This window comes from Nothoprocta perdicaria, unplaced genomic scaffold, assembly GCF_003342845.1.
Source record: "Nothoprocta perdicaria isolate Ctin4 unplaced genomic scaffold, notPer1 scaffold_31, whole genome shotgun sequence".
NCBI lineage: Eukaryota > Metazoa > Chordata > Aves > Tinamiformes > Tinamidae > Nothoprocta > Nothoprocta perdicaria.
The window spans coordinates 1-22,234 of NW_020455544.1; the positions used below are offsets into that span (position 1 = coordinate 1).

The 22,234-nt window shown below is 41.5% G+C and overlaps 1 protein-coding gene and 1 long non-coding RNA gene across 3 annotated transcripts in view; one reads left to right on the forward strand and one right to left on the reverse strand.

Moving 5' to 3' along the window:
- Nucleotides 1-116: 116 nt before the first annotated feature.
- The window catches only part of DCLK2 (doublecortin like kinase 2), a 65,288-nt gene continuing 43,170 nt past the window's right edge, over nt 117-22,234 (reverse strand). The window contains exons 7-17 of one of the 2 annotated variants that reach the window (XM_026042620.1): nt 21,286-21,358; nt 19,940-20,048; nt 16,787-16,844; nt 13,146-13,265; nt 11,800-11,946; nt 6,240-6,373; nt 5,464-5,541; nt 4,174-4,270; nt 2,305-2,385; nt 1,201-1,317; nt 117-297 (exon numbers count right to left, since the gene is read on the reverse strand). In XM_026042620.1, the coding sequence (XP_025898405.1) occupies nt 280-297; nt 1,201-1,317; nt 2,305-2,385; nt 4,174-4,270; nt 5,464-5,541; nt 6,240-6,373; nt 11,800-11,946; nt 13,146-13,265; nt 16,787-16,844; nt 19,940-20,048; nt 21,286-21,358 (1,032 nt within the window). In that variant the 3' untranslated portion in view covers nt 117-279. The remainder of the gene's footprint in view (nt 298-1,200; nt 1,318-2,304; nt 2,386-4,173; nt 4,271-5,463; nt 5,542-6,239; nt 6,374-11,799; nt 11,947-13,145; nt 13,266-16,786; nt 16,845-19,939; nt 20,049-21,285; nt 21,359-22,234) is intronic. The other variant, XM_026042621.1, reaches the window with a different exon arrangement.
- LOC112950147 lies at nt 682-5,198 on the forward strand. Its single transcript, XR_003249963.1, has 3 exons — nt 682-743; nt 3,167-3,342; nt 5,070-5,198. It is a non-coding gene; the product is annotated as an uncharacterized LOC112950147 (long non-coding RNA).

A 22,234-nucleotide genomic window follows, 5' to 3' on the forward strand; every position in this document is an offset into this window, starting at 1 on the left:
AAAAAAAAAAAAAACCTTAGTTAAGTATTTTGAACTGGCTGAAGTACTTTACTGGCTGAAGGCATAGCAGTATGGAAAAAAAACCCCACACCAGTAAGAAGGCAGAAGCTTTACTGTGTCAGAGATTTGAGATAAGCTTAAGTGGCATGCAAGTTGGAGAGGGGCCAAGAGTTAGAATTAAAATTGCTCTTATTACATATACTGTATTTTATACCAGGTTTCAGTTTCAGGCTTATCCATAGTCTCAACAGTATAAAGAATGAAGCTCTGAAGTCCCTCTCAAACTGTCAAGTCAAACTGTCAAATGAAATGTAAACAGCACCATCAACCTGAAATCAGTTTTCTGACTTCCCTTTTTGCTATCGTTCTTGCTTGTAAATCTTGTCCCTGTTTAATTCACATGCACTGTTCATCTGGAACTATTTGCTAAAGCCTATGTACATATGCAGAACATGGTTTACATTTACCTACTTACAGACAGTGCTAACAATTCTGTGTTAACATCAGGGATGAACTTGGAGAGTACCTAGTGCTGCACGAGACAAGTGGGGCAGCTGGCTCTCCAGGGCTGCTGCACATTCTGTGCAGAAGGGAGCGCTCAGCTAAAAGGGCACTGCTGAGCAGCACTGTCTGTGTGGGTTCAGCTCTAGCTCACCGGGATCCCTTCTCCTGTTTTGAAGGAAGTCTCCCGTCAGGAAACAAAGAGCACCTGGTAGAAGCTGGACTGGGACCAAATTAACAAGGTAAGCAATGCTATTGATAAAAAGAAGCTTCAGAATATGAGCCTGTTTACTCATAAGCATCGTGTTCGACAACAGATCAAATGAACCAGATGTAATAATGTGGGGGAGAGGGGATGTTGCTGAGGGGAACTTCCTACAAGTAGATGGGTCGTTACCATTCAAATGAGGTTTAAAATGAATGATACCACATGGTTAAATGAGCTGGGTTTCAACATACAGCTACTTAGTGTTTCTAGGGATCCAAAAGCTTGTTTTACGGCTTAGCTTGCGCACCACGAGCACCTTGGCTGCTCCTGAGCAATGATGCCACAGCGTGCACTATACACAGATATGGACTCGAATTAGACACTATTCTAGCTTTGCTTTTGCTATTCTTGCACCACAGATGCTCATAAAGCACTGTTAGAACAATACACACAGTATAAGGCCAGTATCTAAAACTGCTGCTTTCTCTTACCATGATGACAGACACTCCAGCGGATGTGTTGTTTTGCTTGGGCAGGGTATTATTAAAGTGCTGCTTCAGTTTACCTGTTACTTCAGCTTGCATATTATTCTCCTGGGATGCATCATCCTGTGTAAGAAGATAGGCAATACTCAGGTTAAAAGGAAAAGAAAACTTGTGCTTAAAAATAACCAAGCAAATGAAAAGCTTTCAATAATCCTGTGGTACTTTCTGCTTTTTAATGTGAATTAAGTGTTCAGCTAAGCAACTTAAAACCCAATGCCCTCTCCTAGGTGTGATGCAGTTCAGATGGATTAAGACAAATTATAGATGAAAGGAGCATGGCAAACATAGTTTTCTGCATGAAAACTATAGTTTCTACATGAAAACATCTTAAAATGCCATGTGACCGTGTAAAATCCTAATCTGTTAACTTGGCCCATTAAATGTGATGCCACGTATTTGATCCAGGCAAAACTATCATGTTGCAAACAAAAAGCATAATTATTTGACTTTACTTACTTATCTCAGCATTTTAAATGGCCCACCATGTCCCAGAGGTGTGGAAACAGTACACAGCGCCATAAACATGTTTGAGAGGAGCACGGACACCCACGTGTTACAGTTGTCTTCTCTTACTGAAGGGAACGCCACAGAGCTTATTCATTCCCTCTCTTAAAATGAGTGTGGAAATACATATTGACTATTTACATGTAAACCTAATATCAATTAACAGTAACCTGATTTTAAATCAGTAAGCAATCATGCACTTCGGCTTTCGCCATTGCTAGTGTCAGAAAAGATGAAGACCTGTGAGGCAACAGCGAATATTCATGACAAAACCACCACATTAAGTTACATACTTTATTTGGTTATTTTGCTCATTTTGTTCTTCTTGTGAAGGTTGGAATACCTCAGAAAAACAGGGCATTGTAATGTCTTAAGTGGCACTGTAGCAAGTAAGATGCCAACATGCACAAGAGTCCTTCTGTACACGTACTCTGAGATGAGTGTTTTCTGGGCTGAACTTGAAATAGTAACAATGGTGCCCAGTTTTTTACCAGAGTGCTTTTTTGGTTGTTACTGTTTGTTGTGGTTGTTTTAGCATTTACTCACTGACACCCAGGGATGGCTTAGGATCTGTGCTGCTGTATATCGGGCTTCCGCGTTCACGTGCAGCATCAGGCTAATTAACTCCTAAAAAAAGACACATAAGAACATGAGGAGAGTGGGGAAGGACATTCAAATGGAAAAGTGTTGTTTTTTAAATCTCTACCCCTTCACTGAGCTCTTCTAGCAGCCACTATGGAATCTTCCTACACCCTAGGTGGAAAATGAGCCCACCCTGATACCGGAACTCCAGTGTGACCTCGGGAGGACCAAGTCTAGGTTTTATGGTCTGGTGGGCAGTGTATGCGTGTATATGTACATGCCTATACGTGGTGTCCTGTACTGGTGTTTCAGCAGGTGTTTGGAGAGGCCAAGAGGAGGTGTTGGGGCACGCGCTACCGAGGGGCCGCAGGCAGAGCTGGGCTGGCCGAGCTCCTCCCCAGGCGCCAGCAGGCAGCGGAGCACAGCGCACTACGGGCACAAGGCAGAGGAGCTCCTGCAGTTTTAGAAATTCAAGAAACCACTTAAATAATTTAAAAACCATCTTCCTTTCAGGGTTCTTCCAGATGAATAGAGTGTCTTACTTCACTAGCTAAGGATTGACTGGTCTACGAATAAGTATATAGGGGAAAAGTGCTTAATTTTAAGTATATGTTTAAATCCCTACCATGTTTAAGTGGATGATTGTGGCTTTTGTCACGTTTTGGATGCACCTGAGCAATGTCCTCCCCTTCACCGAATGATTCCTTGGCCCTTTGGTTAACGGCGGGCCGAGGCTGCCCAGATGTGGGGTAAACCTTGCGAGGTCGTTTATGCTGAGCAGTCAGTGAAGTTTGGATTTGCTTCCTTTGTGTGTTTGTTCATTCAGGTTTCTTGCCCTACGGCAGCAAACCTGCCTGCAACCGGCCACTATTTATTGGTGTAGCTCCTGCTCCTACAGGCCTGGAAAGACAAACATTTCTCTCTGCTGAATGAACAAGTTACTAGAGCTCAATTCTTCCAGCTGAAAATCCTGCCATCACTCCCAAACTGTCAGTTTTCATAGTGAGTATTCATATTCATGTAACTGTTCTTACTCAAAGGCATTTCATGGTGATGTCTCTTCAGTCTCTGGAAAAGTGTTTTTTCAACTGGATAACTGCATTGGTAGCCGAGAGGTTTCTAGGCCAGCTAAATTATAGTCTGCAAGTCTGAATGGAAAGGTTACCTCTCGTTTCAAAAATGACACACTCCAGTCCTGTCTATTCACAACACAAGTTTGAGGCGTGCAAGATGGCTGCTGCCTGGGAAAGATTGCCAAATAGATTGATAATCCTCACAAAAAAAAAAATCATTCAGAGGACGTGACTGCGTTAAATGAGAAGAGAGGGCTTAAAATTTAGAATCTGTATCCCTACACATTTGCTCATTTTACACAGAAAGGGAGTTGATGATAGTACCAGCCAGAACCATTAACAGTGGCAGTCAAGTTGGCTGCCCTTCTTGGAAAGTTCTAATAACAACTAGCTCATGTGTGAAATTATAACAAATAAGGTCCATTACATTCCACCCACATGGCAATAATTTTTCTTTTAAAAGAGTGCTAGGAGGGAAAATTGAGAGAGACACTTATTTTACTGCTGAAGCATTGAACTTATTGTAACAGTCCATCATTAAGTAAACTGACCAACATGTGCTGTTCTCTGGGTGCAGTCAGCTTTCTGCTACACTTACTCATTCAGACAGCAACATGACAGGAGGGCTGCAAAACCTGGGCTTTCATCAAGCACAGTTAAGCTAATTTAAAAGGCAAATTGAGAGAGTGCATCTCCAGTAGGGCACAGTCTTTTCAGTGGCTTGTCAGAAACACTTTTCCAGACTAGACAACATCTGTACCTTAGCTGAATCAGTGATATTATCCCAGTATGGAGAAGGAAATTCCAGCTTCCCAACAAGTATTTGATCAAAGAGGTCCTCCTGAAGGTTGTTTTCACTGCAGAAAAATAGTAATTAAAAAAAAAAAAAAAGACGCCTGTCACACAAGTATTAAATTTAATTTTGAGATGCAGCAAAAATCATGCCATCATGTCAACCACTGTAAATGCATAATTTGCAAGCTTATATAACGGTAGCCCTTTTGAGATGTCTTTGCTGTAGTGGTGCACACAGCAGAAATGAGACCAGAAAGATAGTGCAGGTGAAAGGGCTGCCCTGGGACAGAGGCTGCCCAGCCACCACGGATAGGAAAGGAGATTCAGAAGGCACCCACTCGCCTACCTGGCTGCCAAGGATCAGCCATGGCAAGAAATGGTTGGGGGGGAAAGGTAGTGAAATGATACCTGCTAATTAGGCTATTTCTGTACTGAATAATTTGCCTCTTGGCTTGGTTTGTATCAAATATTAAACCTGGTTAAGGACCTGATCCTAGTTAATGCTGTATAGTCGTCACCTCTCCACTAATTGCAATTGCTTTGAATGGGATACTGTATCCTTTAGAAGATATTTTAGTATTGATTATGAATTAACTACAACCAGAAGACAGATACCCCTCCTCTGCTGCTGATGATTTATACTATATTTTCCCCAGAATATTTTTATTAAGTCTCATGATTTTTACTGGGGGTGAAGAGAGGGGAACAAAACAAACAGATGAAACCACTTGCTTGGGATAATTATACCTGCATTTAATATCACTAATAAGAGCACACTAACAGCATATGCATGCCTACCTTTAGCAATTCAGATGAGAATGCCTTAAAGAAGTGTGCTAATTGCTTCTTTTTCTCAAGCAGAGAAGCTTCCCAGGAGCGAAGCGTATCGCTCCTGGCACTGTGGCACGCAGCAGCAGGGACCATGCTTACCGAGCCAGGGCTCGTACGGCACTGCCAGAAAGTGTCGGAAGACTGCAGTGCACCAAGCAAGCTCTGTAAGCTGGGTCAGGGCGGCCGTGTCCACGCAGCAGCGCTGGAGGGCAGAACGCGCAGCTGGCCCCACAGGAGGCAGAGGGAGGGCAGGAGGCCTTGGGCCTTGTCCCAAGGCCACTGCTCCCATAAAAGGAACCCCCCCACACACCTGAGGAGAGGGACAGCTGAGGCCAGGTAAAAAGGACAAAAAGGCAGGGGGTAGGACACGCTGGGCTGTTCTGGCTTTGCACTATTTTTGTCTTTGTTGTACAGGGACACGCACCTGCGAAAGGGTGGAAAGCCACAGAGCAGGATGTAGGTGATCACGCCAGCGGCCCAGATGTCCACCTTTAAGCCGTAGCTGCAGAAGGGAGACACCGTGTTACTTGTGCTGCACAGTGCCCAGAACTGCATGACCAGCTCCTGGCAACCTGCTCTCCCCCGAGTCTTCGGAAGGGGCTCGGATTCCAACCATGATCAAGGGTTCCCAATGCACAAAGAGCCCTGGCAAGGGTGCCAAGGAGGGGGCTGCCTTTCCCTCCTCGCCGACACTGCCAGGCCAGGCGAGAGGCCGCGGCAGCCTCTCAGGCGAGCAAGCCAGAAATGGCACTGTCCTTTGGGAAGTGGAGAAAGGAAGGAGGAAGGGGAGGTCTTCTCCCCATAGTTTTTCCTGTCCCGTATTCAGACTTTTTATCCAAGTCAAGAGGGGCCCTGCTGAAGCCCCCCTCTCCTGTCTGAGCTTGCTGCAGCTCTGAAACGCACTGAACCAACGTGGAAACACCACAAGAAGCCCCCTCGCATGGAAGGGCCAAACTAGGGACGGCCCCTGTGAGGACAAGAGTCAGGGGGCATGGAGTGGATGGAGATCCAACTGTGTGAATGCAAAGAAGATGGGCAAAGTTGTGGGTTTTAGAAACTGGTCTGTTTTTATGCAATCACTTGATAAATACAGGGTTTTGTTTTGTTTTGTTTTTTGGTAATTGTACAATGTTATTTAAAGAGCAGTACCTGCTAAATGGATCTGCTCACAAAAGCTATGTCATAGTTATTCATCCTCACCCTGTCTCCGCGATGATTTCTGGAGCCACGTACGTGGGTGTCCCACAGACAGTGTAGAGAGGGCCTTCAACCACAGTTGCCAGCCCAAAGTCTCCCAGCTTTAGCGACTTGGTGCCATCTGAATATTCACATACCTGTAGGCAGCAAAATTAAATTCAAACAGAACAGTCAGAAGGGCTGCATTTTTTTTTTCCTTTCATTTGTTTGGAAGATAGTCACAGAGAATGACTCTGTTTCCACAGCAGCATCTACACTGGAAAGGGGGCTGCCACCGCAGACTGCATTGAGTGCTGGCTGGAATACGTCTTCGTTAGAAGAAGTTACACGCTTCAGCTTCTGACCAAGGCCTTTCATGTAGTAATACCTGCTAATAAACTCTGTGCATGGCAAATCAGTACCCAATAGATCTTCCAATTCTATGCCMTTTTTCCAGAGGCACAGACATCATTACAATGCCAAGACCTTTAAGAAGGTGCTTTGTGAGCCCTGCATCTGTAGTTATCTAAATAAAAATATCTCCTAGGATCTCTATACAAAAATATCTGGAGAGCACAAGCTTGTAGTATCTGTACAAGTGCTGACCAGACTGCTGCTTCATCTCAGGACAGTTTTTGAAGGCTGAAATAGTTTTGCACCATTTGATGGAGGCAGTTTATGGAAGGGTCTTCTAATGTTTCCCTCTTTTTATGAGCTAGGATGAAGCTGCTTCAGAAAGCCCACTTCCCTCCCCGCAATGGCGTTCTGTGACTATTTACCAGTGGTTCCTTATGGGCTTGATGTAGGCAATTAAGTATAAGGTAAGGTACTAATAGAAACACTTTTTGTAACAGGCTAAAACGGAATGTGTTTGTTCTGGACACAGTATCTGTGGATAAAACATTTTCCTGCCTTTTTGCACTATATACATTTTTTTTTTTTTTTTAACCAAGCACGTTGGAAAAAAAAATGTTTGCTGTGTGGGGTAGTTGTAAGTACACTAAGGAATCTGAGAATGTTGTTAGATCATTGATTTCCCCAGAGAAGCAAGAGCCCAGATACCATATCTAGCTGCATCATATTGCAGAGTAGTTTGAAGAAATAGCATTGGGAATCAAGCTGTCCTTTTCCGCTCCTCACATTTCACAGCTGGCTAATACCCAGTCCTTGTGGGCAGCTGCCTGAACCCAACATAGCTTTGCTCCTAGTCTCGTGCCATGTCAATAAATGAAAAGCCGACGCACGCCACCGGGAGCAGCAGGAGACCTGCACAAAACCTGAGACCTTCACCAGCCAAGCTGAAAAAGAGAGTAACTGAAAACGACACTCATGGCCACAACCTCATATGCCCTGGCCCACCTGACACTTTTATTTTTGACATATATATGAGTGTGTGTCGGTTTGTGCTTGCCTGTGTGTGCGTGTCTGTGGGTCTGCGTTAGAGTGTGTGAGAAAAACGTGCATGAGCGTATGTGAGTGCGTGCGTGTGAGTGCGGCTGTGTGCGTGTGTGTGTGCACACAGGTACACGTGTACAGGTAGGTGTATGGACATGTGTGTATGTGTGTACATGTGTCTGGGTGTGTGCGTATATAAGGATGAGTGTGTGTGTGTGCACATGTCTGCACGTGTACAGGTGTGTGTGCATGTGTCTGTGTGTACATGTACGTGTACATGCATTTGTGTGTGTCTGTGTACATGTCCATGTGTGTATGTGTGTGCATGTGTGTGTCTGCATGTGTCAGTGTGTGTATGCAGGTGGGTGTGTAGGGGTGTGTGTACATGGCTGCATGTGTGTGTGTGCAGGGGTGTCTGTCTGGGGATGTCTGTGGGGGTATGGGTGTGTGTCTAGGTTTGTGTGTATGTAGGTGGGTGTGTGTTTAGGTAGGGGTGTATATGTAGGTGGGTGGGGGTAGGGTGTGTGTGTGTGTGTGTGTGTCTGTAGGGGTGTGTGGGTGTATGTGTGCAGGGGGTGTGGGTATAGGGGGGTGTGTAGGAGAGTGTGTGTAGGAAGAGTGCGTGTGTAGGAGTGTGCATGTGTGTGTATGTAGTTGTGTGGGGGGGTGTAGGGGTGTGTGGGTGGAGGGGTGTGCGTGTGTAGGCATGTGTGTGTGTGTCTGTGGGGGTGTGGGGGATGAGTGTGTGTATGTGTGTCTATGCGTGTCTGAGTGTGTCTAGGTGGGTGGCTGTTGGGGTGGGTGTGTATAGGGGCATGTGGGGGGTAGGTGAGTGTGTAGGGGCATGTGCGTATATGTGTGTAGGGGCATGTGTGTATACTGGTGTGTCAGGGGGGTGTGTAGGTGCGTGTGAGTGTGTGGGTGTGTGTAGGGGGAGGGGTGGGTGGATGAGTGTGTATGTGTAGGGGCGTGGGTGTGTGTGTAGGTGGGTGTGGGTGTAGGGGTGGGTAGGTAGGGGTGTAGATGTGTGTGCAGGGGCAGAGGTGTGTGTGTGTGTGTGTGTGTGTGTGTGTGTGTGTGTGTGTGTGTGTGTGTGTATGTAGGTGGGGGTGTGTGAGGGTGGGGGGGTGTCTGTATGTGTGTGTGGGGGAAGTTTGAGGGTATGGAAGTGGGTGGGGGGGTGTATGATAACGCTGGTGGCTGCCTCCAAAATCCCTGTCTTGGCTCTAATTAACATTGAATCGTGCGTGTTGCTATGTGTTACCTGACAGGGGAACATTCTCCTTCTGCTCMTTCTCTACAATCCTAATTAACTGAATGAATGAGCATGAATACTCTGGCAACAAAACAGAGCAGGCAAAAGTAACACCAGCTTTCAAAACTAAACAGCACACTCTTCTGAAGGAGGAGACTCAGTAAAACACCAGTAACTACCCCCCCTGCCCCGCCGCCAAAAGGACAATTGATAAATACACTCCCAGGCCAAAGACTCTTGCAGATGCCCTTAAATAAGTGAATGCAGCCATGAAACCTGTGCTAAGAGGGCAGTACTGTCAGAAAGCACAGCAGGGACGACTCTTCCCAGTTTGCTCCACGAGATGGCAACAGATGATTCCATCTGTGAGACCGTGGCTATGCTGGCTGTTAAATTATGTATTRGGGTTAAGTTTCTCGTTGCTTGCTCTAGGGAAAGAGGAAAGCTGGTGTGGCAATTGCCTGCATAGTGCAGCTGGAGCCAGTGTTCAGCCGGCTGCTGGCTCTGTAGGGCAGGCCATGATTTAGCCTGAAACARCAAGAGGAAAAAATACTACAGGCACAGATCTGTCTTGAGTATATTAAGAAAAATAATATATATATATATATACACACACACACACACATATACATATATATAGTATTTTTAAATCTATATTTTATAGTTTATATTAGTATTATATAATTACACAATCTATAAACAAAACAAAATATATAAAATAGTTAATATATAAATATATTAAAATTTATATTTTATATATGTGTTAGAGCATTATATAATTATTTATAATATACATAATTATAAGTTTTATATACAATGCATTATATTGTGTATATATATTATACATTATATTGTGTGTATATATATGTATGTGTATATGTACACACACACACACACACATATGTATATATACATATATACACACATATATATGTGTGTGTGTGTGTGTGTGTGTGTGTAGAGAGAGAGAGAGAGAGCAAACACCCTGCCGGCGCTGGGCTCCTCAGGCTCCAGCAGTGACCAGGCTGACTGGGAAGCGGCCTTACGGCCACAGCGGGTCCTACACAGAAGCGCCACCAGGGCTCCGGCACGGCACCGGGTGTGCGGCGAGTGCTCTACAGACACCTTTTTTTTTTTTTTTTTGGGGGGGGTGTTGTCACTTTGCTCAAGAAAGGCTAATACAATGCAAATAACAAAAACAATAATAGTAAAACTCAATAAAATCAATAATAGTAAAACTCAATAAAATCAAATCGGCAAAGGAAATCATATGGAAACACCTCAAATCTTGCTTTGTTCTCACAGTCTCTCTCTCTCTCTCTCTCTCTCTCTTTCTCTCTCTCTCCCCCATTCGTCTCCTTATATGTATATCTATTCCTTCTCCTGAATATATTATTAATGGAAACATTTCCCCCCACACACACACCCTTAGATACAACTCCTTAGGTGTGCTATTATTGGCACAATTTAAGTTTTTGAACACATGCCTGGCAAAGGAATGGATGACCCTATTTGAAAGGATTACTTCCACGTAGAGGTAGCACTTCATGGGAATTATTTACATTTCCATTTGATACTCATATTTCATCTTAACATGCATGCAACTATCTCAGTTAGCAAGACTTGCATCTATTGCATAACCTCTTTGGGCTTTCTAGGAAGGAGGGACAATTGGGCCTAGTTATACTTTGATGCAGTTACTAAAGTGCACTTAATGTCTTCAGATTAACTGTGTCTGGAGATGCCCTGATAAACAAATTCACTTTCATTTTCTTTAAGAAGTGCCATGTTGTGTTGACTGTATTTTCCAAGGGAAAACAAAAACACTCCTCCTTTTGCTAATGAATTGCTTGATTTTGAACAGGCAGAATGTCTGAAAAAGATGTATATACTTTAAAAATCAGCAACATAAGAACTAGATACACCATATAAGAAAGCTGTGAAATACCATTAACAAGTCAGCTCAATTCCTCTTAGCTATTATTAATAGAAAATATACACTTTCAAACAAACTCCTCCACCCCACAATAATCTACTTAAGGGTTTAGTTAAACTGCTAAAGGTTCTTTGTGGAATGMGGTATGAAAGAAACTGACCATTCTTTGGAAAATATTTTCAGCTTATAGCTGCTATCTTTGTAATAGTTCAAAATCTAGGATAAGCCATGCCTCCCACTCTCCATACAACCTCATTAAGCCATTAACAGGATTGACAAGCACCAGAGGGCTTTAGGAAAAGCCCATCAAGTGTTGATGGAAACTACAGGCACTCCTGCTGACAGCAGCTCCGGAGAGGCAGATTATGTCCCAGCTCGTTGCTCACTGCAAGGCACACGCTGTCCAGCACCCYGCAACAGGCACTATATCTAGGTACCACCTAGACAGTATACGTATAGGCGAGACAAGTACCCTGGTCTGTGGACTGCGCTCTAGGCAATTCCCAAACCAGCCTTAACAGTAATTCTTGCCAGCAGACACACAGTTACTTCATGCCTCTGCTGAGAACAAAGTCTTGTCCCTTGGAATGGAATAAACGTACGTAGAGAGTCTACGTGGCTGGGATCCTGGAAAGCCAGCACAAAGATAACCTGCTATTAGGGTGAAAGGGAAAAGAAGGCACCTACCATCTCTCCCACCTGCCAACTAGATTAAGTACTTGAGATAGCTTTAGAGTTCATTGTTTTGTGAGATAATATTCCTGCTTATCCAAGTGATAATCAAAATGTTAATACAGATGAGGCTAAGGGTWGGTTTGAGCACAGCTCATTTGGGCTATGGTGATTGCTATCTCATGGAAGATTTATTTTGCACATACTTATTCTCAATTATTATTCCTGCTGGTCCCTGTTCAGGTCCTTGACATTTATATACAAGCATTTGCATTAATTGGAACAAAGAAAGAGGAAAAAAATACGAGCAAGCAAATGGCAGTTACCAGCAGATTTTCTGGCTTGATGTCTCTGTGCACAATGTTGAGGCTGTGAAGGTATTTTAGGGCACTGGCCAGATTGTAGACCATAGCACTCCCATCTCGCTCGGTATATTTTGTAGAAGAAGTGATGGCATCAAATAGATCTCCTCCCTAAAGCAAGGAGATGATGCTAAGTCATTACAAGGCAAAATAATTAAGATGCTTACCGTGTTTTACAAAAAGCCACGTAAACAACAGGCATGCTCAAAAGCTGTTCAGCACCCGGAAGGAAATAGAGCACTCACTCTGAAACAACAGCTGGACTTGGCRAGGGTGACCTTGTCAGCCAGGTACTAGTCTGGGAATTGGGTCAGCTGTGTTAAATTCTCAACTGCACTCCAGGCTTCTTGTGCCTGGGTTTGTGCAAATCGCAGATGATCCCTGGCCTCAATTTCATTCTGTCGGTTGGGAACACCCCGCTATTCCACCTCTGATTTTAGAGRAATCCAGGCACATGCAATTCGTTTCTCTTCTGATCAGTACAATACCTTTGCATAGCATGAAACAGGCCCTGATTTCATGTAAATCCTAATGTAAAACAAATCAGTTGAAATAATAAAAATCCTGATGTTTCATAAATAATCTGTAATTGAAACAACCTGTAAATTGGAAACATTGCAAAAATAGCAAATAAATAGGCTGGGCAGGACCACCAAAGCATCACAGTTCTGAGTGTGACAGTTATGTCGTGTCTGTTTGGGCCACCCTATGCTCCTGGGATACCTAATAACATATAAACTGATTTCTGATGCAGCATTTCCGTCGTTGCAGCAAATTATAAAMCATGTGTGTGTCTGGTGGTTTCCCTGGATACATCTGTAGGAGGGATTTGCCTGGGCTGCAGATGGTATTCCGAGCATTTCAGTATACATGGAAGAGAGGCAGCGATTAAGGAAGTATGTGCCAAAAGGTGTCTTAGGATGTCTATAAGATACATTCATTAAAGAGTTTGTGTCTTAGGCATGCAAATGATTAAGCAGAGACATCAGTGACATCAATGTAAGTGTTCTTTTCATACATTCATGTAACTATTAGACCCCCTCAATGTAAGCTGAAAATGAAAAAACCCGATCTGCTTTCTAGACTGTACACCCACTTTACTAAATTACCTAAAATCCATGTGCGAATACTCTCGTTACAATGGAGAGACAYGAATGATGCTAATGCTGTCATTAATTGACAATGGTATTTGCATGATTCAAAGTGCAGGCTGACCCTGAACCTTACCAGATCACAGCTCCCAAAGCCTTAATATTMCCAGGCTTTTCTCAGATTTCAAACCAACACAGAGAGAACCTCCTTCCTCTTACCTTGACCAGCTCCATCACCAGGTACAGTTCTGTTGGGGTGTCCATTTCCTCTATCAGCATGATGATATTCGGGTGCTTCACTCGGCGCAGAATAGACACTTCATTTTCAATAAGGTGTTCCTGTCCAGTTAAAAGATACTTTGAATATACACGAAATTCCCAATTCATCTTGCCCTTGATCAGTGTTGTAGTGAGCACCCTGTTTGTTGTGTTACTTGCACGCTAGAGAGCTACTGTGACATGATACATTTTCATTTGTATTTCAGCCCAAATGTACTACTGACCAAATTTAATTTAAAATACCACCTACACATACCACCCATGAACTTCATCCAACGAAACCGTCAAACAGGAGGGCAATTCAGGAAGTGCAAGTTTTATTTTCATATGGTTAATAYAAGAAGTATACCTCAGAAGCTGGATTACTGTTACCACCCTCGTCAAAAGTTAATGTGTTTGTGATTCTCTCCAACCTCTCATTTAATTTAGGTTACTTAGGGAGGCAGATTTATTTCCAATGACTGACACTTTTATAAAAAGGATATGGATTATGTTCAGGAAAAGTACGGATTATAATGCAGGAAAAGTTTTCGTTACGTATTTTATTGTTCCTATATACCTATACAAACATATATATTATACACACACCTCTATGTGCGTGTGAATATAATATATATATATATTTATTGGTTAACCCTGGAGAACAAAGGAAAGTATGACTCTTACAAAATACCTGAATAGAAACACTGCATTTAGGTTCACTGCAAAGTAAGCAACAGCCCCTGCATAAAGCAAAGTTTCCTTACGTTCTGGCAGATACCCAGTCACCTCACTGGAGCGTGAGCTTTAACACATAATTAGTAGCATGCAAGTCATGCATTTGTGAGCAGAGCACCAGAAGTAAGTGTGATTCACCCTACATGGGCAAAGTTTTTTAGAGTTGCTTTTTATTTATTATTTGCTCAAAAGCTTACTTGGTGTGGTATGTAGTGGTAGGCAACTCAGAAATCACATGCCACRAGTGCATCTAATTTTGTGAGCACTGCAGTACGGTGCGCCATATACTGGTTAAATAGTCACACCTTGAACCTCAATCTGAAAGAGCATCAATTGTCATTCTGAACAAACACACGTCTGCTCCAAGCAAACATGCTCTGGAGAAAAGGAAAAAACAATCATGAAGCAGTTTTGTTAAGCACAAAGCTGAATATCATCTACAGACAAAAGTGAACAGCCACAGCATACTAAGCCTTATGACAGGAAGCCTGTAAATTCAAAGAGGAAAGAGCCCAAGCAGAAACTAGAATCTTATTAAAGCCTTTTCTGCCTGAAGAGATAACATATTCAATTTAATACGTCCATTAATTCTGATCAAGACACAATTTCTATACTGGTACTTTCATCATTTCATTCAAATAACAAACTGGTTTATTATTTTAAATAAAATTCAGACTTAAGTGATGCTTATTTAAAAGTAGCAACAATATTTATGTAAAATAGTTTTCAAAATGATGTTGAGCTTCTGTTTCAACACTCATCCTCAAACTGCTGACAGGTGCACACTTAGTTCTTTTCAACCATCCCCCCATACTTGTAAAAATATTATCATCACTTTAAAATACTATTTTTTTCAAACTTACTGTAACATTCCTCCTGGATAGTGCAACATAGCTTTCTGTGTACACTCATACATTATTTTTTATAATTTATAATTAATCCATATCAAGGATTAATTGGAATTAATTGGAAATATATTAGTCAACTGAAGTTTTAGCGCATCCAGTATAAACTGCTAGCTAGCAGTGAGCATATGCAACATACAAGCCATGCATATTTTAGCCAGATGGTTGCTTGTACGATGGGGCCCATGTTGGCACGTGAAAGGGGGTGAGAGAGGAATAAGCTGCAGCAAAATTCCCAAGTTTAGTTTTGTTGGAAAGATTCCTGGACAGTTCTGCTGCTGCCCTAATATGAGTAAACACGGTGCCAGCATCGGTCCTCTGCTTTGGCCCTCACATACCCCACACGTAGCCCCCCMCACACACAGCTCCCTGCAAACAGATAAACGGGCATCTACGGGGTTTTATAGTTCTTTTTTTTGTTGTTGTTGTTGTTTTTTAAAGCACAAAGAATGATAAGTAGAAAATATGTCTAAATTCTGATGTATAAAATGGATTATCTATATATGGACCACTACAATTTATGATGCTTAAAGAAGCTGCCTCAGACAAGTAATGTGGAGGCATTTAAAGCGGCAAGCTGCATACACTGAAGTTTTCTTTAGGGGGAACCACAGCAGCTAATTCTTCTGCAGATAAAAATTGCAACACTTTAATCTCAAAAGGCAGTTCTAGCACTGTTGTATTTTTAAGATTCCCTTCTTAAATTCTACTTTCAATAAATCCAGAAAATATAAGATATGGGGGAGGCAAAGACAACACTCATCTCCTGGCACTAATGTACATCTTAATCCACAGAGATTAATATTCTTGTGTTAGGGTCTCAAAGCAAGTCATTACAGCAGGTAGTGCATTAGCTTACAGTAATATGCAGCTCCTTACCATATAGAGAAAGTCATTCAGACCTCTCATGTCTTCCTACAACTTCACATTTAGCATCTTGACCTCTGAATTACACTCCAGTTACTCAGTTTCACTGACAAAAAYACTATCTTTGAATTAAAACCCTGATTCAGTCTCAGAGATGCCTCCAAAATCATTTCAGTGCAATGATGTGCWTAAAAAAATGGGATGTCGACATCAAAAGGCATCATCATTTTTTGTCATCCTTGAGGGACTGCTCTGTATTTCCTWCTTTCAAAGAGAGGCTCCAAATCCAGAGTTTGATGGCTACCGAATGCAGCTTTCTCAATGTTCCTTTAGCTAACCCTACAAACCTTCATTCATTGCTCCCCATGTCCCTCAAGTCCACTTCGTTTTTAAGGTATTTTTAAAAGCAGTGAAAATACAAATTCTATTTGTTGCTAGCTATTCCAGATGCTTTTTAGCACTTGGCCCAAACATTTGGTAGGTGTTTTTAGTTTGCTTTGTTTGTGTCTGTTTTGAGGAGGAAAGGGAGTATTTCTGTGATGCACTAGGTCATGAGTTTCAATTATTTGGTATGTTTGACTGAAAGAACTGAATGAGATAATTTCTTTCCAAACAAATCTGTGTTCTGTGTGTCAGAGGAGCATGCACACTCATAAAAAGATAAAAATTAGAGGCAGAAAGGGATGGATTTTGAGAGAGAGAGAGAGAGAGAGAGAGAGAGAGAGAGAGAGAGAGAGGGAGAGAGAATTGTATCCATTCACCCATTTCTCCAAATTTCCTCTCTCATGGATTACAAATGAAAATCATTGTGTTAGTCTATGGCAATTTCCATCTTGTTTCTATTGGACAGTGTTAGCATTTTATATTTGTTAGTCCAACAAAGTAGATGACTTTTTTTTTTTTAAACTCTGATCTCTAGCAGCAGACTAACAAAACTTTTATTATTTGCTTTTTGAATGGAAAATTACCCTGTCAAAATAGATATTTGAAAACAGTCCAAAAACCCAAACATATCCACCACTTATGACTAATCCACTGTTACTAGTCCTGTTTCTGCTGTTTTTCTGATTGTTGCATATTGGTGTACATTACCTTTCCACAGCACTTAGCCTTGTCTATGATCTTCAAAGCAAACTCCTTTCCTGTGCATCTAATAAGAAAAATAAGAAAACTGTTAGTTAATCAAAACCAATCAAATATTTGTGGCACCASGTCTAATAGAAAGTCCTGACCCATGGGGACTGCTGACAGAGAACTCTTCCTTGATTTTGTTTTTCCTTTTCTCAGCAACATTTGTGCCTGCTGTTGCCCTGACAACCACAGCTAGCTCACTTTGGGTATTAATCCCCAGCTCCAGCTGCAACTCAGGCTTCTGTGACCAAACTCTGCCCTTCTCTGATACAAAATGCAAAGTTCATCTCGAGAGTTGCACTTGGCTTTGTTCAACTACTAGGCTTTAGAAATAAGATCATATACAGAACGTATGCAAGTCCACAGCAGAAGAAAGACTGATACGCTAGTGGAAAGATTCAGCAGAGGTAAAACCAAATCAGAGACCAGTCTAAAATCCTACAAAATGTATTATAGGATGCTGATGCCCCTTTATTTTATCTTTTTTTTTAAATCGATCAATGGAACTTATGGTAGTATCTAAAGTACTATGACACTTAAAAGAGCAGTTACACAAAATAAAATGGGAGGGCTGCTTTCAATAAATCCTGTAAGACTGTCTCAGAAAAAGCTCACATTTGCTTTTTGTCCCTTTAAGCAATACAAATGTTCTCCATTTTGCTGAGGGGAGCAGGGAGGGAGGGGGAGTGAGAGGGAGGGAAATGCAATACAAATGGCTTGCCTTTAAATAAAAAGGTATCATTTCTTATATTAATGAGAACAACAAGATGTCATTAAATGTTACTGCTACTGTTGCTTTGTATTGTGTTAGTACTTAAATGACTCTACTGTGCATCATAGTACCACTACTATATATAAAATAGAAACACCAGAGGCTTTTACAAAAGCAAAAACCGGATGTGTTATTAAATGTGAAGGTTAATTTTGACTATCTCTTTTTTTTGTGTGTGTGTTAGATACAGCTAATCAAAATATCTCACAAAAAGGTTCTGAATCAAAGCATCATATTAAAGCTGTTCATTATTGAAGCGCTGCAGCAGAGGGTCTCTGCTCTGCAAGTGCAGCTGTGTCTGGCAGGTTGTCATAGTTACAGACCCATCCAGCCTGCAGATTGACACCTTATCTAYGCGGGAGCGGTAAAACGCTAGACCTGATACAAAATCTACTATGAACATACTGTAAAATTCAGAATTGCAATTTCAGTGCTATATTAAGTGCATTATCTGAAAGCCTGCAAATAACTAATCAGCAAAACCCACTTAGGGAGCCTTCAGCCTTTGTGCCATGCAGAAAGGACCCTGCATTCACAAAGCTAACTCATTAGCCGTCCTCAAATCCCTCCTGCAAATCTCCTTTACTGCAGCACCCAACAAAAAGCTGGAGAGCAGCCATGCACTTTGTGTGCCCCTACCCCTGGCTATCATACTGGCCCGTGCTGACGTATGGTTTCTGGTGTTCTGTTTAGGTGTTTGTGTCCATCTGTTCAATCATGTCTTTCTATAGAGTCACATAGGCACCCTTTGCTAGAGAAACCACCCTTCCTTTTGATACACAATGGGACCCTGCCTCCACCACTAGGGCTTGTAAAGCACTACAGTAGTAGAAAGGACATATATTAATTAGAGAAATTAAAAGACAAGTCTCTCATTGTTACTATTAGCTATTATTGCTGTATATTTATTTCACATCACATCCATTTAGTAAAGCTTCACTAGATATAAAGATGGTACCACAGGCATGGGTAGGTGTTTGAATTTAAATGTGGCTTCCTGAGGTCTTTCTTTTATGAATTCTGTTTATACACAACAAAGGACATGTGGGCCAGGTTTAGAGTGTGTGTGTGAGGACATCAGCTACACAGTTTCACTCAAGCCTCTAAAAAAAAAAAAAAAAAATCAAGATCTTGGAATCTATACTAATGAGGAACACTTGTACATGAAACAGAAACTTGTCTGGAGAAGTAATAGTAGTATAACTCAGTATATTTAGTCCTTTTTTTCTTTAATGGTAATGTGCTCATCTATTAACTTTAGGAGATGTCTTCTCAGTCTTTATTCCTTAGAATATAAGCTATTGATTCTTGTATATCACATTTTCAGAAAGATATTATCAAAAATTATTATCCTTACTTGTCACAAGAAGCCAGAAGGGAATATTAGGTGAGACCATCACACCTGCCAATATAGTTCTTGGCAATGAAGACAAATAAAGTGCATCAAGTAACAATTCTCTTGAGAAAAGCCAGTGAAGGCTGCAGAAAGTTATGGAGCGTAAAATCCATAGATTTTACACAGATGCTTCTGTATAGAGGCCAGCAGGCTCTGCTTCAGTTCCCTACCCTTTTGGACTTTTGTCTGGATTAACTCTGGRAAAGTATTTATGAAAGACAGCTGATCTAGTAAGACTGAGAGATGATGAGAGGTCGCTATTCATAATTATCTTTCTTTTAATGAAAGTTAGAACAATCAAACTGTTCCTCTTTAGTTTTTACAGACATTTGCTGAATTTGCCCCAGTCATTGCATACAAGTTCGCGATTTCTCGTAGTATTTAGGACAGTGACGTAACTTAGTTTGACAAGGGTAGCACAAGGTGGTTCTGAGAAATACACTGGCAAAGTGAGAGCCAAAACAYCTGTTATGTTTAAACTAGCAGCCAGGCATGACCAAGCGTGCAGAGGAAGAGCCCTGGCCTATCCTGCCTTCTCCCTGGGAAGTCACGCCCAAGAACATTTCACAGTGTGGAATACTGAAGGGCTGATCTGAGCACTCTGGCTGCTCGCCGCACACTGTCACGGAACAAGCAAAGGCGAGTCAGTGTCACCGGGGCCAAGTGCCAGAGCCTCCGTGCCTGCACGGATGCGCTGCTCGCTGCGTGCCAGTGCTGCAGCCGGCAGCRAGAGCTACCGTAGCGGCAGACCTGGGCATGGCCGGGATTGCAAAGCCATATTCCTCTGCTACTCTCATATTCCTCTGCTGAAGTAACTCATAGCAGTGCCTAATTCTCACAAAAGATAGGCCTATCTTTGCAACTGTTCTTTATTCTCCATCCTAACACACAGGGCTTTATCCAGTAAAACAGGTAACTAGCATTAGYGATCATTTTCTTTGCTCACCGTTCTACGCACTCCTTTACTACAGCAAAATTGCCGTCACCGATCACCTTTCCCACTTTGTATTTCTCAAGAATGGTAGATGACCCCAAGCACTTGTTTCCATTCAAACCTGAAAAAAAAAAGTCAATAATTTGAGCTGAAGAGAAGCATCAGCAGTGCATAATGTATCCTCCASGGACTCCACAGATACAAATCAAACAGTCCTAAATAACAAACAGAATTTAAATGCAGCTTGGTTTCCTCACAGTTTCAATTTTTCTTGTTACCTCAAACATAAGAAAGAACAAGATACAACTAATTAGAGTGGCTCATCGTTTAATATACAGGTCAAATATTACTGCTTTTGTGTGTACATATTCCAAAAGCAATGAATGCAGAAGTCCTTAGTCTAAATATTCCTAAGCTCAAAACAGCTCTTTTGGGATGCCTTTTCCATACTCAACAAAGCAAAAATGCAAATAAGATTAATTTGTAATGCATGTAAAAGCAACAAGAAGCCATGTAAAATATATTTTTCTTTATTAACAACAAACAAAATTCAGTCCAATTGTTTTTTCCTCTTCACTTAGGCTCTCTGTGTCCAACCTCTATGTCCAACCAGCTTCTAGATGTTTTCTATTTCCTCTCATGAAGCAGTAGAAACATTCATCAAGGAATTAAGAAACATTGTCCCTACACCATATATTCCATAAGTAGTTAGTAGGCTGAAATATGATACCAAAAAAATACTAAACTGATACAAGGAATTAAGGGGCAATTCAGAGGCATCAAGTCTTTAAGATTTGTTTCTGAAAAGCATCAAATGTTTCTTTAAGCTCCTTTAGCTACTGCTGAAACTGCAAAATATAAATACATTTGACAGCTACTTATTTTAATATTCTTAAATATAAAATATTATATAAAATATAAAATTGTTAAAGTCAGTAAATCAATTAAACATTGCTTCAATGAACTGAGGAATGAAAAAATATGGTTAAGTAAGATCAGCTYATTGTCCTGTTGTTTCTGCTTGAAGTCTAAGAGGAAGACTCCACTTCCACTCCAGTCACAACACATTTCTGCTGCTATTGTGCAGGTCSAGTTCATAAACACCCAAATGCCCAATCGTCATTACTGAAGAGCAAGGTCAACTAATGAGCTCACAATTAACAAAAACAAACAGAAATGAAAAATCGTTTCCTAGCTTTAATGCCTCAATGTAGCAAATGAAATAACCAACAATAAGGAAAGTATCCGTCATTTCAGAATTGGAGTTGTTTTGAGGTTGTGAGAAATCATCTATTAACATTGCAAAACCTACTCCCACCTCTGCATACACAAAGCTTTTGCGAGGGCTGGTGTCCTACCTTCGGGACTCTGGCAATGCAGCGACTCAGCTACACCGTTCACATTGGAGGAAGATCCACCATGCACAGGGAGCTATGGAAGGACATAAGATCTTGTTATTTCTGATGACAAAGTAACTGCAAGAAAAATAAACGAACAAAACAACAACAAAAAAATATGGAACTACTGGGAGAAAGTAACATTACAAACAAACAGGAAAAGAAACAAAAAGTTCTCAATCCCTCAACCCTAAAAGCCATACATGGAGTCAGTTGGCTTCTCAATTCCCTTATTCTTGTTCTCTCTCAGTTCACCATCATTATACCGTACCACTGTCATTTGCACCAACTTAAGATGTAGCTTTTATATTTCTATTTATATATGCAGTTCAACAGATTTCAGCAAGCCTGTTAACAGCAAAAAACATTCCTTCCAGCTGCAAAAAGTCCGATCTGAAAACTGAAGAAGCAGTGTATGCGATGGTAACATTTCCTCTTCCTCCCATGTAACAAAGCCTTTACTCTATATACTGGATCATATATTTTCACCCCACACCAGTGGTTCCAAGCCAGAGACAGTCACCACCAGGCACCCATTCATGGGCCAACGCAGCAAACAAGTGGTCCTGGGCTTTATTCTAAAGCGCCTATTTCACAGCTGGTGCTGTCCAATGTTTCCTTCCCTGAACTCWGTCAACATATGCTCTCTTCAGATTAGCACAGAAGCATGATAGGAAGGTAGCACTGAAATGTCTACAAGGCTTTTCTAGTTTACAGTTAAAAAAACAGAGTGTTGGCAGAGATGGTCTGGCACATCTCTGATAGTGAGATTTGAAGATTCTGGAAATCCACAAGCACTTCAAGTCAGATACCTGTTGTACATCTAAACATAGATCCAAATTTAGTTAACTGTGTCGCTGCATAAAAAATAAATATTTAAWTAATTTTGGAGGATGAAGTCAGATTGCTG